Raw genomic sequence first — 16,002 nt, 5'->3', positions numbered from 1 at the left:
CTGTGACTACCATCACAGCCAGAAAGACTGGAAAGATGGTTTTATAAGTGCACTATGATATCTCTCTCTGTTCCCCTTTTAATTTTGGTGCTACTGCTGCAGTCACTGTGGCTCCCATCAGCAGCAGCAGAAGAAGGAAGGCAGCTTGGTGCCCCCAAGATCTAACTCATGGGCCTTGGGCACCAAGTGGTGGAAGGAGACTGGACCTGGGCATATGGCCACAGAGACCACAACCCTAACAATCGTAGGATGAACATTTAAACTCACAACGCTTTAACAGCAATGAGGCCAAAATTCGAGCAAATGAAGATAAGCTCATTTTTCCACTATTCACATGAGCAGCTGATGCCAGAGCACTTCTCTGTGCTAACTGGGCTTGGGGTGCCCCATGATGAATTACCCAAAGACGTCCCCAAGCTCCCACACACCACCGTGGTTCCAGCCACTGCAGCACCCACAGAGGACACGCTGCTCAGATCACATGGAGCAAACCTCCAGCGTACAGACCCTCATTTCCTTCTTCGCTGTTTCCTAGCAAAATGTTTCTTCCTGGACCCGCCGTTAGGTGAGCATGGAGGGTATGTGCAGGCTGTCACGAAGCCTCACGTTGATTTGTTTCTGAACAGCAATTGTGCAACAGAAAGTCCAGACATTAAGTTAGAATAGATCCAAGAGCTTTGGTCGGGTGACTGAGTGTTTTTTGATAACCTCATGGTCTCACTCATGTTATTATTAATCATAGCCAGAATAATTAAGAATGGAATCTTTTCTTTATTTTTTTTTTTTTTTTTTTTTTTGATTACATTTTTCCTTATTCATCCTTTTTTGCTTAATTTTTGATTTTCAAAGGTTGGTGTTTCCAAGGACACCTTTGGAACTAGGCACTCAAATTCACACTGGGATATGGTTCCCAGTTCTTCTCAGCCCTATTCATACTGTGGCTTCTGCATCTCACTTGAGGTATTTGCTTTTGCATCCAGGGACTCTGCGTCCTTTGTGGTGGCAAAATACTTCCATATCTTGGTATGCCAGAGTTCTCAAAGTTGAATAAAAAAGAAAAAAGGGATCTTTCCTATGACTTCTCTTTTGATTTGAGGGAAGTAAGTCCGTAATGGCTTTATTTATTTATTTATTTTTCCTTACAAGAACCATTGGCTTGAAATACAAAGACAGTCGTAAATGTTCTGCTTCCCTCTCCAGAAAGCTCAGCACATCTCATCGTAAAAGGAAAACAAAAACAGTTTCTGAGAACTGAATTTGGTGCCACCACTTACAAAAGGAAAGGTTTCCCAGCCAGGCCATCCAGAAGCATCCTTCCTTCTTATTCTCATTCAATTTTCCACGAAAATAAAGCAAGTGTCAGTCTCCCCTTTATCAGTGTCGGGTGTAACAAACAGCGGAGAACAGGCTATTGGTAACTGCATTTGCCTCACGTCACCAATTAGCCAAGGGGAAGAAGATGCAGAACAGAAGCCAGTTTTGAGGCACGCTGCAGTGAGGCTTTTTCACCAGTGCAATCGGAAATCTCATCAAAACAAATTAAATTAAAGAAAAACGAGAGAAAATAAAAGCAGAGAATTTAAATAATTGTTTAAATTCAATGAAACCAACCGTGTCCTATATGTGATGTTTTCATGGATGGATATTTGCAAGATTATTTACAAATTTATTTTTTTGAGCAGCAGGTGCACAACATACAGACGGAGATATGGTTTTCGCATTGTATGTTGATTGGATGGCGTGATTCAGCAGGTAGATAAGGAAAATAAAGAACAAAACAGGAAACAAAAGAGAAAATGAGTAATCAGGACAAGCAAAAAAGGAAACTCTGAAAATTTCACTGGAAAAAAACTGTTGGGCTTTTGGGGGTGTTATTTTTATGATAATTATATAAATTAAAGAATGCTTCAAACCAAAACAGGTTCTGAGATCCTAAAGGTAACACAGACAGTGCAGTTGTTATTTGCATTTCTTTTAGTAATGCAAATTGGGAGACAATTCACAAACACTTCTCAGGATGTTTTTTTTTTTTTTTTTTTTTTTTTGTATTTCCAGGCACAGAAATAGATGTCAGTTTGCCATACACCCATTTGGCCTCCTGAGGCCGGCCGGAGGAGCAAGGACAGCTTCTCCTTCGTGCCACCTGTTTTACTACTTTACTCCAATTACCAACAGGGTAAAAAAAAAACTGACATGCATGTTTTTTGCCTAAGGAAATAAAAAAATATGTATATTCCACTGCATTCACAAAGTAAATTACATATGACATGACTACCAAATTAAAATAAAGCAATTGATCAACACATTTCTTTTCCTTTTATCTTTACTTTTCAGTGGTTCAAAATACCGGTGCAGCAAGGCTGGTGGAAGCCGAGACTCTCAAGATGAGACCGCCCAGGTGAGCAGACTCAGTTACCTTGGAGGACACTCACAGTTGGAAAACCATAAATTAGTCACGCAGAAGACCAGTGCTCCTGCAACTACTTGCTAGCCTGACCTCAAAATCAAGCAAAATACGTCCCTGCCCATGGAAGGGGTATTGGGCTACGTGATCTTTAAAGGCCTCTTCCAACCCAAACCAATCTGTGATGCACCCCCAGAAAGCGTCCCGCCACCGTCAGCAGCAGGAGGGCTTCACAGTTTGTTTTGGGGATGGGTGCCCACAAATGGTAACATCAGCACTGTGGCCAACACCTGGGCTTCTCTCTGCCTGAGAAACTTTCCTGTATAAATGGGCAACGAGGGGGCTGAACACATGGGGCAGGGCCAACTGCCCCCAGGAACCTGCACGGCTGCCCAGCAGCTGTGGGCAGCTTGGAGCAGAGGAAGGCAAAGAGAGAAGAGGGCATCCTACGGTGGGGACATGACTCTGGGTCATGGGGGGCAAAGACCTGATCTCCTCTTTGGTTACTCCCAGCTCCGTCACACAGTGCGGAGAGCTGCTGCTCCCCATCTTGTGCACCAAGCCCAAAGCCAGGCTAAGCACGGCTAAGCACTGGGTGCAGAGCAGATGTTCACCCTCGGTTACTTTTCTCCCCTACCTGGGAACATGAAGGGCAAAAAATAGTTGGGCAGAGTCAGTAGACACACGGGTAAAGACGGCATGATGCCTCCAAATGAAAAAATGCCTTCCCACATGTCCTCACCTCAGCCCTGGTGCTCTGCACAGCCCTGGCTGCCCGCAGACAGCTTCAGCCCTTTCATTTGTAATTGGTTCTAAATCGCAGAGGTGTAAAATGACCTAGGCACAACCCGAATTTAAAATAGCAGCCTATACATTACAAAGGCGGTTGAAAATATAAATCCATTGTGCCACTTCCCAAACAGTGAAACAGTGCTGGTGTTTCCCAGGCAGCTCTGGGACCCCTTGGGCTCCCCTGATGTGCCATGGGTCAGGGTAGCACACCCTGCCGCCTCCTGTGGACCCAACAAAACGGGACCAGAGCAGCATGGCACCCTTCTGATTATCTTCCACCCAAGGTGCCATAAAGCGTCCTCAGGCCTCAGAGGGGATGGGGGGTTGCACTGGCAGTGGAGAGCATGTGACAAGACAATCCACACCACGAGGCTCTGGATGAAGCAAATGCTCTGTGATAGAGAGCCTGCAAGCTGCTGTTAACCGTTGTTGTATAAATGCAGTCTTCAGGGCACTGCTGCAAATTCTCCCTTGAGCAATGAAGCAGTGAGTCAATGCATCGCCTTTAAGCCCAGTAAGCTACTTCCTAACGCCTCTCTGGCACAATGCGCATGATGTGCTCGAACTCTCAGCCCATCGCCCCGTCTGGAGGCTCAGAGATGGATGCAGGCAGCTTACAAATAATACACTGGTGGCTGCAAAAGCCATCCACAGCGTGAGTGTGCTGCTGCAAGCAGGCACAGGCTGGAGGGAGATCAGAGAAGTGCCACATGAAAGAAGTTTTGAAAAACAGCTCTAGCAAGTAGGCAGGGGGGACCTCTAGGCACTCTGCAGGGGAAAGTATGTGGGCAGGAGACACGGTGGCTATGCAGAAATGCTGCAGAAAGGGAAGATTTAGTGAAAATGGAGCTCAAATTGGTCTGTGGATTGAGAGATAGAACCAAGAGGTAAGGAGCTGGAGTGGTAATGGGCAGGACATGGGTTTGATGTCAAAGAGATGTCTGAGAGCAACTTCATGCTGGATGCACTGCCAGAGCAGGCTGAACTCCAGCAGGCAGTCCTCCCCGAGGTTTGGCTTGATGGATCTAGTTAGTCAAACCAAAAGACTCAATTATTATCTGGAAGGATAAAAAAAAAGTGTATAGATGCTTGGGAGCTTAGCTCTAATGGATTTTGCTGCCTGTTTTAGAGAGAATTCATGCTGCTCTCCAAAGGCATCCCTGCACTGCTGCACTATCTGATGCTGGAAGCCAGAGGAAGCACTGCAGAGCAGAGGTTGATGCAGCAAGGTGGGTCTCAGGCGGGTCTCTGAGAGCACATTTAGCGTCAGTTCAAAGACCAAGGGAAGGTGAGGAGCCTCTAACTATGCACTAACTCTTATCTTTTCTCTTCCTGAAGGGGCATTTACCAGACCTGGAGGCCACAGGCTCCTGTAACAACTGCGAGTTCACTGTGCCGGTAACACTGGCACAAGGATGGTGTGAAAAGAAGTCTTGGCCCTTGTTTGTGGCTGACTTGCAAACATTTCCATAGATTTTCAAACCAAGGCAAAGGTTTGAGTGCCTAAACCTGGCAAGAAAACACGTCCCAAGGCAGAGGGAATGGAGGCAAGCATCCAGTGCCTGCCAGAGCACAAACCTCCTGATGCACACGGAGGTGGTAGCCAGACCTTGTGCTTGAGCTGAGTGACTCTACCCTGGCTGTAGGCTGTGCACTAAGAGCAAAAAGCAATGCAAAGTCTGCAGGATTCATCAACTGTTAAACACCATTTGCATGGGGAGTAAAAGTTGGCTTTTTCTGTATTTTTTTTTTTTGTACCAAGGAGGTTAGATAATAATGTATTTTGTTAGCAGCTGTAATATGGTCTTCAGCACCAGCTGAACGTCCTGTAAAGAAGTCTGGGGAACATAGTGCTTAGCACACATAAAACAGGTTTATAAGCAAATCCTGGGGACTGAGAAGAAAAAATTATGGTAAAGTTCAAATCCATTACATACAGATACAGCATCATCAGCTAAAACATGCATTGGGAAAGGAAAGGAGCACATTTCTAAATTGGATAATTTCAGGCTGTCAAGGCTTGAGTCATTTGCTGCCCTTATGGAAAAATCCTCTAGAATTTAATGGTACATTTGTGCACTTAATGTAATCTCCAGGAATCATTAGCAGGGAGAGAGCAGACATGGGAAGGGTGGCCAATGAATCCTGTGATATAGTTATGTTTTGTTTTTATTTAATTAATAATTGCCCTGCAAAACTTTTGTACACAGAACAGAAACTCTGTTCCCCCAGTGCAGACTGCACAAGCTGGTGAGTTTCTGGTTGCTTTTATGCTCCCATTCTCTCTTTTCTTATCACCTTTGCCCTGTACCATAATCAAGATGGGCTGGGAGTGACAGACGAGATGCTGGTGTGCATGTGCCCTGCAAAGCACCGCACGCTACAAGCCAGCAGTCTTCATTAGATTCCTTTTGATATTGTCCCTCTCTTATATTCAACAGGATTTTTCCATTAATAAGCAAAAAATGGCTCGGGGTCAGAGCCTTTTCCTGAACAAGAAATAGAGCCTGCTTCCTGGCAGAGTCACCAGCACTGTTGTTCTCATCAGAGCTTTTGGCACGAAAGGCTCTGGGGCAGCCAGCAGTGCTCATCTCTGTGGAAAGAGCAGAGCTGATGCCAGGTCACCCAGGGACCCTGTCACACTGTGGGTCCCCGAAGCAGCTCTAGGGCTGGTGGGGAAAAGGTGCAATGTCTCAACAGGGTACAGCTTTGTTGGTAAATGAAGCAAATTGAGCAAACTGTACTTACCGCAATCTCTGTTACTAAAATATCAGTAATACTTCCCAACACTGTTACAAAATCAAAGACATTCCAGGCATCTCGGAAATAATTCTGCCAAATGAGAACACAAAGGGGATAGAGGGATCCAGGGGTTATTATCTCTTTGCAAGACAATTTTGTTTGTTTTGTTTGCTTGTTTTTAAATGTGCATCATGAAATAGAAACATTTCATGTAGAAATGGTTGAAAATAAATGAGGAAGGCACATACCAGCACACCAAAGGCAATGATCTTCAGCACACATTCCATTGAAAACATGGATGTAAACACAATATTCAGGCATTTCAACATTTCTTCATATGCTTCTGGAGCATCATAGAACTAAACCAGGATGGAAGAAAGGATGTTACTGAAAGATCCCTTACGACGGCAGAGTAAAACCTTCCCGACTGTCTCACCTGACTGCAAGACCTCTGCCCATTCTAGTGTGTTGCTTTAAGCAAGACTTTGGGTAGGAACATGGGTATGCATGCCACGCCAGAATCACAGCATTGCCTACAGCTGGGGTACACCCGTGACTGGGGGCCTGCTGCTGTGTACATCTCCATGCAAGCACGTCACTGACCAGCAGGGAGGAAGGGCATTTTCCAAAACCAGAGAACAAGTGCACAACTGTATTTAATTCCAGCACACCCTAAGAAGATGGTGACCACTTGGTTGTGGAATACTCTACGCTAGACAAGGGTTAGGAGGGGAGATTATCCACGATAACCAGACACCCACATCTCGTCCTTCTAGGGACTGTGTATCTTGTCCCTGAAGCCTGACACAAATTTGAGCAATCTCCTTGGCACGGCCGGATTTAGAGCACCCCCAGGGAGTGAACCTGCTGTGTGCAGGAAGCACAGGCTGAGCCCAGTTCCCACTCACAGTGTCTGATCACAACCAAACTACCTCCCTCTGGGGACAGAAGAAATCCCCCATGGCCTCTAAAACCAACCTGAGGGAGATCAGAAGTGTCGATGTTCCTGCCAAACCCCCCAGCTGAGAGCACAAAACCTCCACAGCAAACACCGTATTTTCTAGCCCAAAATTGCAAAGATTCAGTAACAGCCCACTAACCTTCATCATGAGAACAATAGTATTGAGTGCAATCATGACCATGATAAAGTACTCAAAGGGAGGGGACACCACAAATTTCCACATCTTGTACTGAAAAGATTGCTTGTTCTGAGGCATGTAGCGGGTCAGTGGCTTGGCACTTATGGCGAAGTCTATGCAGGCCCTCTACAAAACAGAAATGGGATGAAAAGAATACAAAAAAGGGCTGACAGTCTCCATCAGTCAGGATATTTCTGGGAGTGGAGGATGTAGCAGAGGATGGCATTTCTAAGCCTTTCCGACACTCAGTTCAAGTACTGAATACTACTGTGAAACGCAGCACACCAGCCCCAAACTGTGATCAATCCTGGACACTCATGGGAATCCCAAACCCCGCAGCACTCCTGTAGCCTCCTGCAGCCCTGTTCATCACCAGGTGGGTACCAATCCCTTCCTGCTTAAGGAAATAAGCTTTAAATTCATGGGCTTGCTTAAGAAAACACTGCCAATTCCTTCTGACACAGAATTCCAGAAACCAGAGGACTGGTGAAGATGCTATCTGTGTTAAAAACAGAAGTATTGTGAAGTTCAGGTGCATCCTCACGCACAGCAAAACCTCTCCACCTAATAACTTCTATGAAACGTGAACTGAACTCAACCAATAAATTACCCAACAAGTATTACTGGCTGTACCCTCAAAGACACCCTTAATTGACAATTTCTGTTCACATTTTTATAAGAAGAAAAGTGCATTAAAAATGATTTCTACCCACAAGAAGTTTTGATTCTGAAACATTTTCTCATCTTGGATTGAGATAAAAATTCAGAATCTCAAATGTTGTCATACTGCAGATTTCAAGAAGAATACTTTCTGTCCAGTTGAAAAAAAATGTGGGTAAATCATCTCAAAATACTCTACTTTATTTTGGACTTTTTGTTCAAACAGACAGACAATTGAAACACTCAGTAACTGATTAAAAGTCAACTCTTTTAATCAAAAATCCAGCTCCAGTTTCAAAATGAACGAGACTTTTTTTTGCACAACAGGTAGTTGAAGCCCAGTGACCCCAGACAAAGGATTTTGCAAATGCTAAAATTTTGCCTGGGTTCTTGAGGAAACTGGATACATCTGTGGAAGAATGACAGACAGATGCTGCTAACTACAGAGATATCACGTCCAATTCAGGAGGTTCCTAAGCTGAAAATGGTTGCATTTGCTACGGTGTTAAATGAAAGCATTGTGCGTACTTGCCCCATTCTTATGCATTTCCCAAGGAATCTCCTTTTGGCTGCTGACAGGAGGACGCTGTCTCAGCCAGGCAAAAAAAAAGCCTGGTGAGAGCAGCTTTCCACTGGGGAGCAGCAGCAACTGCATTTCACTTCGATTTCTGATGAGCAGCCCCTCTCACACCAAGCACTTCTGCCTCCTTTTGCACATACATGCTTGAGCTAACACACAACGCTATCTCCACTTGGAAGTGGAGGTGTGATCAAGAGGGATATGGGCACTGCTTAGCTCAAGTGCAGCAGCTGGGGACTCGCCCTGCTTTTGTTTTAATGCAAAATATGAAAATCTCCAAGAGGCTTGGTGCCTATTCTCTAGGCCCTACATTCAGCACATCACACCACACGTTCTGAAGCCCTTCCTGCTGCAGGAGGGACGTGGAGTGAACTCCCCTCAGTATCAAGGTGCTCTGGACCCCCAGGTGCTAACACACACAGTGGCTGAATTCATAAGACGTGGGTACCTCGTTTTTCTCTAGGCTGCATTCTGACATCACTTTATCTCCTTGCTCTTGGAAGGTGATGATGATTAACGCCACAAAGATGTTCACAAAGAAAAAAGGGAAGACAACAAAATACACCACGTAAAAGATAGACATTTCCATTCGGTAGCCAGGGCTGGGACCCTGTTCCTCGTAGGTAGCATCCACTGAATGCTTCAATACACTGCAAGCAAGCGCAGAGAGAGAAGAAATGTTAGTGGAATCAGTGAGAAGCACCAATGACACCCCACAGTCGCTCGCTGGCCTTCACTCGCACGGAGGGTTTTCCCACATATGCTCAGGTCAAATTCATTCCCTCCTTAGTGGCTGGGAAGAAGTTTTCCTCGAGGATATGTTAGGGAAACCTTCTCTGTTTTCACCATTCTGATGAATGATTGCCATCTGCTACGTACAGATCCACATATCCAAGTGAGGGGGAGAGGATACTGTTAGATCTGGCTTCTCTTCTGCTCTGGTCAATATGAATAAAATACGGGTGGGAAAAGAAAGGTACTGATGATCTCTGAGTATCCAGGGGAACAGTGAGGGTTTGGAAAGGACATGCTGATGCTCTGAGTTTTCTTCTCTATTTTATTAAATAACTGAATATGGAGGACAAGGAAGTCCTGCCACGTACACACCCCAACCATGAGCTGCAGTCCCAGCAGAAACGTCTGCCAAAATAAAGCCATATGCTGAACAGCCTGGAGGCTCAAATACCCAGTATACTTTCAGCATAGGTCACAATACTTTTCCCCTTAATTTTCTTATATTTCCATTACAAATTTTACACTCAAGAAAGGTGCACAAGGCCAGGAGACAGGAGCAAGCAGGCTAGTCAGCTCTGAAAGCCTCCTCAGCATCAGTGTGCAAGCTCAGAAGAGTGCCGAGAAAAAGGCAGAACGCTGTACACTGACTCACCCACAAATGACAAAAGGGGAAGTTAAAGCTTGGCTGATAAAATGTTCCTATTCCACAGGTCACCTGCCCTTGACGTGTCCCTGGGCATGGAAAGCTGCCACTACCCCTGCCATAACGTCTGACCCCACCAGCCCCATGTACTCACGTTGGCCACCCTTCTCCTGTGGAGACAGTGAAAAGCGTCAGCAGAGCCCACAGCACGTTGTCGTAGTGAAACTCGTATTTTTTCCATTCCCTGGGCTGTGCCTCCACCTCATTTTTTTCATAGTCAAGGTACTGACCCCTAGGAACAAGAGATCAGACCAAATGGGAGAATTTCAGACCAAATGGGAGACCAAATGGGGACAATACCCCAGTGCAGCAGGGTCTGACCACGGACAGCCCCGAGGTTTGTAGATTCATCAAATGGTTTGGGTTGGAAGGGACCTTGAATACCATCTGGTTCCGTGCACATCCCACCAGGTCAGGCTGCCCAAAGATAGGGAACACAAGCAAAGGCTAGGGGCGCCTCAGGAACTGGGCCCGAGGTTTAGAAATTAAATAAATGTCATCAAGACATTCATTTGCTGGACAAAACTGACAGCTGATGGCATGCTTGCCCCAAGCTGTCTGACCTTACAGAAAACTCTGTTTGATGGGGAGCAGCCTCTGGTTCCTACTTGAAGGCTGTATCTAACTTAGAATTGGTCCTGCTTTGAGAGACAGGAGCTTGGACCTGGTATCTGGAGAGTTCTTCACCACCCTAAGTTCTTCTCAAATTTCACACTTTTCTGCAATGCATCTGCTCTATTGCAAGGCAGAGCTGCAGTGAGAGCAGCCGTGCTGCTGCCCCACGCTGCAGGGACACCAAGGGGAGATGGATGGACGGACGGACAGGCAGCCCCAGGCAGTGCTGAGGATGCAGTTTGGGTGCCAAGGAAAAAGGCAAGCGAGGAAGACACCTGCTGCAGGGAGCAGCACATCTCCACAGTCTGCTGCCAAGGACAAAGCATGATAGGGCTCTTAAGATATTCAAATGCAGTCCTTTCTTCTAGCTAATTAGGAGTTCTTTAACTTCTTACTGACTCACTTTTGATTATTTATTCATTCTGTTTTCTTAATTTGCACAAGCTGTGAGAAACCATGCAGCAGGTAGAAAGAGGAATCGTGCCACCCCTCCCAAGGTGTGCTCTACCTTGAATTCACACCCAGCCCTGGCTGGGAGAAGGAGCTTTCTCCCCTGCATAGTTCATGCATTCGAATAACCATTTACTAGAGCACCACCACCAGGAACGGTGAAGGTATTAAAACAACGAAAGGGAAAATTCACCTCTAGGGTAACTGTGCTGAAGTAAAGGGAGCCTTGCGACACTCAGCAGATACCCAAATGCTGCAGCTCTGGGACAGCCCGGAGCTATTGGTGCCAGAGGAACCGCAGGCTCCTTCTGCAGCCCCTGCCCAGCCGTACCTGCAGTCCTTCTCCAGCTCCTTCGACTCATCAGTGCAGTAGAAGAATCTGCCTTTGAAGAGCTGCACAGCAATGACGGCAAAAATGAACATGAAGAGCATGTAGACTATGAGGATGTTGAGGACGTTCTTCAGGGAATTCACCACACAGTCAAAGACGGCCTGGGGATGGGAACAAGGTTACGGGACTGCGAGGAAGGCAGAGGGCACTACCCTGGCACCTAGCATCTACCTGCACGTGGGAGTAGTTACCCAACACGTAACCCATGTGTGGTTTCATTGACTTGCACAGCACGTGTTTGGTCCATGCTCACTGCAGGAAATAATTCTGGCTTCCTACAGCTCCTGCTTTCTTGGTGGGTTTGGTGGGCCACCAAATGCTCTGGTGCAGCCCGTAAAATTCATCAAGACAGAGAAATATTAGTCCTAAGCAAATATTCCCATGGCCAATTATGAAATGAAAAATTTACTTGTGTTTAATTTATTCACAGTGAATAGGGAAAAACCTCATCAAATATGTTCCTCATGGACTGTTATTTGAACTGTTTGAATCATAAGAAAAATACACCAGATGCAAAACAATCAAATGCTTTGAACAGTATTTCTTTCTAATGAAGTGTCTACCAAAATCAAGTGTGAATAATCTAGTCAGCATATGTCACTTTTGAACTCCTCCCGAATAACTTCTCAAATACATTTATTATTTAGTTATTAGTCACTGATTCACTGTTACAAGTAATTTGCAGTTTAATTTTAGGCTGCGAAGTCTGTCATAATAATAGAAATGGAGCTGTGTTACTGCCTGAGCATGGGGTTTGTACAATAGTGTTTCTGTTTCTCTGAATGGCAGTGAATAATTCCCAGAATTACACTCCTGATGCAACCTAGAAACCCAAAATTAAAACACTGGAAGCATCTCTAATCACCCTATTAATCTTGCTGATTGTTGCATACAAGATCATATCCAGGAAAAAAAATGAAAAAGTATTTTGAACACAAACCATGTGAATATGACTTCTGCTTCATAGAGATTTCTGATTTCTTCTTTAGAAATGGTAAAATTACTCTGTAAAATGACTTCAAAATAAGGAAGGCATTCAATAAAAAGCTAACGTTGTGTTCTGCAGTAAGGCAGAGCTGCTGTCGACTGTTGCACAACCCAAGAACTGTGCATTTCACATTTCTAAACAAATAAAGACCATTTTCTACATTGTTCAACATTACTCTTCCTTATCTTTTGAGGTAAATTTAGCACACATAAAAATGCATGAAATGAAAATTAGTTGGGCATGAATTGTGGGTAAGGACAAAGGCAAATCTGTATAATAAGTAACCCTGATTTTTACGTAGCATTATGTGAAAAGAGGAATTGTCCGACGTTGCTTCACCACTGCACAAGCACCCTTCGCTTCTCCCCTATCTCCCCGAGAAAAGAGCCTGTAAGTGCTGCTGACACAGGAAGACATTCTATAACAGATATTCCAGAGCTCCAAAACTCAGAAATGATTAAAGTTTGTAACTCCTTCCACCCTCTGCTACCAGGGCTGGCCCTGTCTCAAAGCGTTCCTGAAATGGTGCTGAATAAGTAACCACAGGCCATTACACTTATTTTACTTTGTAACTTAGCATTCGAGAGATGAAAGGCTACTGCTAGAAGCCCCCGTGCTATATATTCTTTAATAGAAAAGATGAACAGATTAAAACTCCTCATACAGCAATGACAGTTCTCCTTAGACAGGCCGTGGAAAATCTTGCAATATTCATATTAAGCTCTCTAGTGAAAGTCAAAGACTCCAAGGCCTATTTTCTCATGTATCATTTGTAGGGGCATCACATGTACAAACTGTAATTTAATTTATTTGCATTTTTTTTTCTTTCTTTTTTGGGAACTTTGATTTCTTAATGTGGATTTGCAATAATTCATAAAATTGCATACAATGTTTGCAAAAGAAACAAGTGTTTGACATTTGCTAAACATCTGCACGGCTATTTTTACAAATCTGGCAAAGAGATTAATTGCAACAAAATAAAAGGAACAAAAATAACTTGGATGAAGTTTACTCCGTCAGCTTCCACTTGGATCAGTTGCAAGCCTCCAGAGAAAGAAATATTTGAGGTCATTCTCTAACCTTTAGTTTTGGCAGCCGTTTAATGGTCTTCAGTGGTCTTAGGACCCGCAGAACTCGCAGCGACTTGATCGTGTTGATGTCCTTGCCTTTGGTTCCTCTGCAATGGATAGAGGGCACAAGAAAACAGAAGGAATAGTTTGGACCTGAGGCCATGAACAAAAACACCTGGAGAGAACCAGCTCTCTCACAGGTGTGGGGTGCCAGCCTCACCACGGATGCTGAGTACTAGCCAGGACCGCAGATGAGCTCCCACCTGGGACACGTTCGCCACCACACAGAAGGGGTGCTTGGGCAGGACAAGGACCTTGCCCTGTTGAGCCCCGTGGGCTCTCCAGCTACAGCTCATTTCCCTGAGTGTCCCCAGGGAACCAGAGGCCTCTTTACCCACCCAGGCAAGAGCCACGGCTGGGGCAGCCGCACGCACGGGCTGAAGGCACCGGGAACGGAGGCTCAGCATGTCCACCCCAGCCATGGGCAGGAGAAGGGAGAAGGTGACGCGTGGCACTCATCCTGCCCCAGGCACCTCGGTGAGACAGGAGGATGTTTCTCTGTGCTTCTTGCACTTCTCCGCCAGGGAAGTGGAGTCTGGACAGGCAGGCAGTGACCGGAGGGAACTGGAGGCCTTGGGAGAGGGGCAGCGCTCTGTGTGCCCTTACCCTCATCCTTGGGTCTCTTTTGGAAGACATGCTACCAAACCCATGCTGGACCATGTAATATGATGGCATATTACATGCCTGGAGCAGTGCTAGGACAACTTCCCACTTACGCATGCAGATGCTGTAAGTCACATTTTGGTTTTAGTTTTTGTGTGTGCAAGACATGAGACCATTCCTGTCATTTCCATTAAAAGGTTTTAGGGAAGGACAGAGTTCCTTTCCTCGTGCACTTCCAAAATAAACAAAAAAGAATTATTCCCCAACACACACCAAGACACAGTCACATCGTCTTCCAATCCAACAGCAAAACAATGGCATTCCCCTTCATTTAGTATGAAGTGAAAAATGGGATGGAAACCTTTAACAGTAATTTATTCATGGCTGTAGGCTGGGTCTGAGGCTACTAGAGTAACACGGGTGGGAATGAATAACATGTTGAGCAGATGTTGATATACCTATCCTGCACTCTTCGGTTTGCTAAGTAAAGTTTCTCTTCTCCAACAGGAAAGCAATAAAACCACAAATAACCCTAGAGACCCACACGAGGTATGTGCCGAGAGCGGGCTGCAAGCTCCCCCAGCCCCTGTCAGCAGCCAGCGCTCTGTGCTGTGCTAAAGGAGAAGCCCCAAGAGGGGAAGAAACAACCTGGTTTAATTCCTGACTGACCTCTTTGAGCCCTGGAACATGGCTTTTTGTGATTTATCCACTTCTAAAAGACTAACAACTCAATGCTAAGACTGTTTTAATCAGTACAAATACTGGACTGGAATCTGCCACCTACAAACACTCATTGCTGTCTCATGTCCAGATTCTTTTTCCAGTTATCAGTAACTGCTGTTGCCCTGAAATGCAATTGGAAGTGAGACATAGGGAGTTTTTGAGGGCCATAGGATACATCCCAGCGACCCATAAGTTGAACACAAGCTTCCTCAGCAGAATAGAGATGGAGCAGAGGAGGAGCAGAACGGACCTTTACCTCTCCTCCCCCTGCCTGGTCTTTCAGGGGTGCTTTAGGGCCATTTTCAGCAGCTGCAGATGGAAGGTGCCTGCTTGCATGCCTGTAAGTCCAGTAGGTTGTGCTAACAGAGTTACAGGACTGATTTAACTCTGCAGAAGAACTATTATATATAGCAGAAGTGGAAACAGGTCAGTAGGGAGGAGACAGCACCTGGTCACCCAGCTCATGGCCATCACCTTGGCTGCTCCCTGTCCCCCTGGAAGGCCAAGAAAATTGATCCAGGCACTCCGCGTGGTCCAAGACTGGGGGTTTTACTGGGCGAGGAAGGCAGAGCAGAAGGGGGTGAAGCAGCAGGGTCTGGGGGATGCAGGGGTGAGAGAAAAGCAAAGGTGAGAGGGTTGAGGGACACGTGGTTGGGGTAACAGGAGAAAAAAAAGGCAAGTAGAAGGTAAGGGCACCTTGGCTCAGACATATAGTAAATTCTTGACCATTTATGGCCACATTTCTGGTTTGCAGATACCCTCACAGCCCGGATTAGCAGCACAACCACTTGCAGGTAACAACTGAACTAATCAGCCTTGACAATCTGCATCTGGTTCCAGGCAGACACAGTTTCTGCACTGTGTCTTCTAGTACTCCTGGTTCCAGGAGGTCTAAAAACCTGTCTGCTATGCTGCCGTGCATTTGTGTTAAATAGCAATTTACCAGTAAGGCCTGCTGGAGGCGGAGTTTGGGATGGGAACAGAGATGCTTCTTAGCTCTAAAGGAGCCAGCTGAGGTCTTTGAGGGCTTGCCCCAAACCTGCAGCAGTAACCTCTGTAGATTTAACAGTGCAGGAAGGTTAATCCGACCTTCTGGGGACTAGTGAATAGATGGAGCAGAGCAAATCCTGCTGTATGACAGAGGAAGCTGCTTTTCCCTTGCCCAGGGAGGCATGCAGACTGCACTGAGAGCTGGGAGGTGGGAGGAAGACAGTTCCAGTCCCAGGAAATTCCTTCTGCCTCAACGAAGACACTAAGAAGAGCTGATTTTTATTTTTTACTTTTTAATTTCAGGCACATAAGCAAATAAAGAGCATGAGCTGATTAAATGTTAATGGGATTTATGAT

General features: G+C 45.6%; 1 protein-coding gene across 13 annotated transcripts in view; it reads right to left on the bottom strand.

Moving 5' to 3' along the window:
• The window catches only part of CACNA1B (calcium voltage-gated channel subunit alpha1 B), a 299,945-nt gene that overhangs the window by 42,655 nt on the left and 241,288 nt on the right, over positions 1–16,002 (bottom strand). For 11 of the 13 annotated variants that reach the window (XM_035342034.1, XM_035342033.1, XM_035342036.1 and 8 more), the window contains 8 exons: positions 13,280–13,376; positions 11,152–11,312; positions 9,850–9,987; positions 8,766–8,967; positions 7,039–7,203; positions 6,187–6,297; positions 5,945–6,028; positions 1,612–1,617 (listed from right to left, as the gene is read on the bottom strand). In XM_035342034.1, the coding sequence (XP_035197925.1) occupies positions 1,612–1,617; positions 5,945–6,028; positions 6,187–6,297; positions 7,039–7,203; positions 8,766–8,967; positions 9,850–9,987; positions 11,152–11,312; positions 13,280–13,376 (964 nt within the window). The remainder of the gene's footprint in view (positions 1–1,611; positions 1,618–5,944; positions 6,029–6,186; positions 6,298–7,038; positions 7,204–8,765; positions 8,968–9,849; positions 9,988–11,151; positions 11,313–13,279; positions 13,377–16,002) is intronic. The other 2 variants (XM_035342035.1, XM_035342037.1) reach the window with 1 other exon arrangement.

The sequence above is a fragment of the Oxyura jamaicensis genome, chromosome 17 (genome assembly GCF_011077185.1).
Source record: "Oxyura jamaicensis isolate SHBP4307 breed ruddy duck chromosome 17, BPBGC_Ojam_1.0, whole genome shotgun sequence".
In the NCBI taxonomy this organism is placed as follows: Eukaryota; Metazoa; Chordata; class Aves; order Anseriformes; family Anatidae; genus Oxyura; species Oxyura jamaicensis.
The sequence above is the reverse complement of the archived record's forward strand: the minus strand, read 5'-3'. Positions and strand labels throughout refer to the sequence as shown.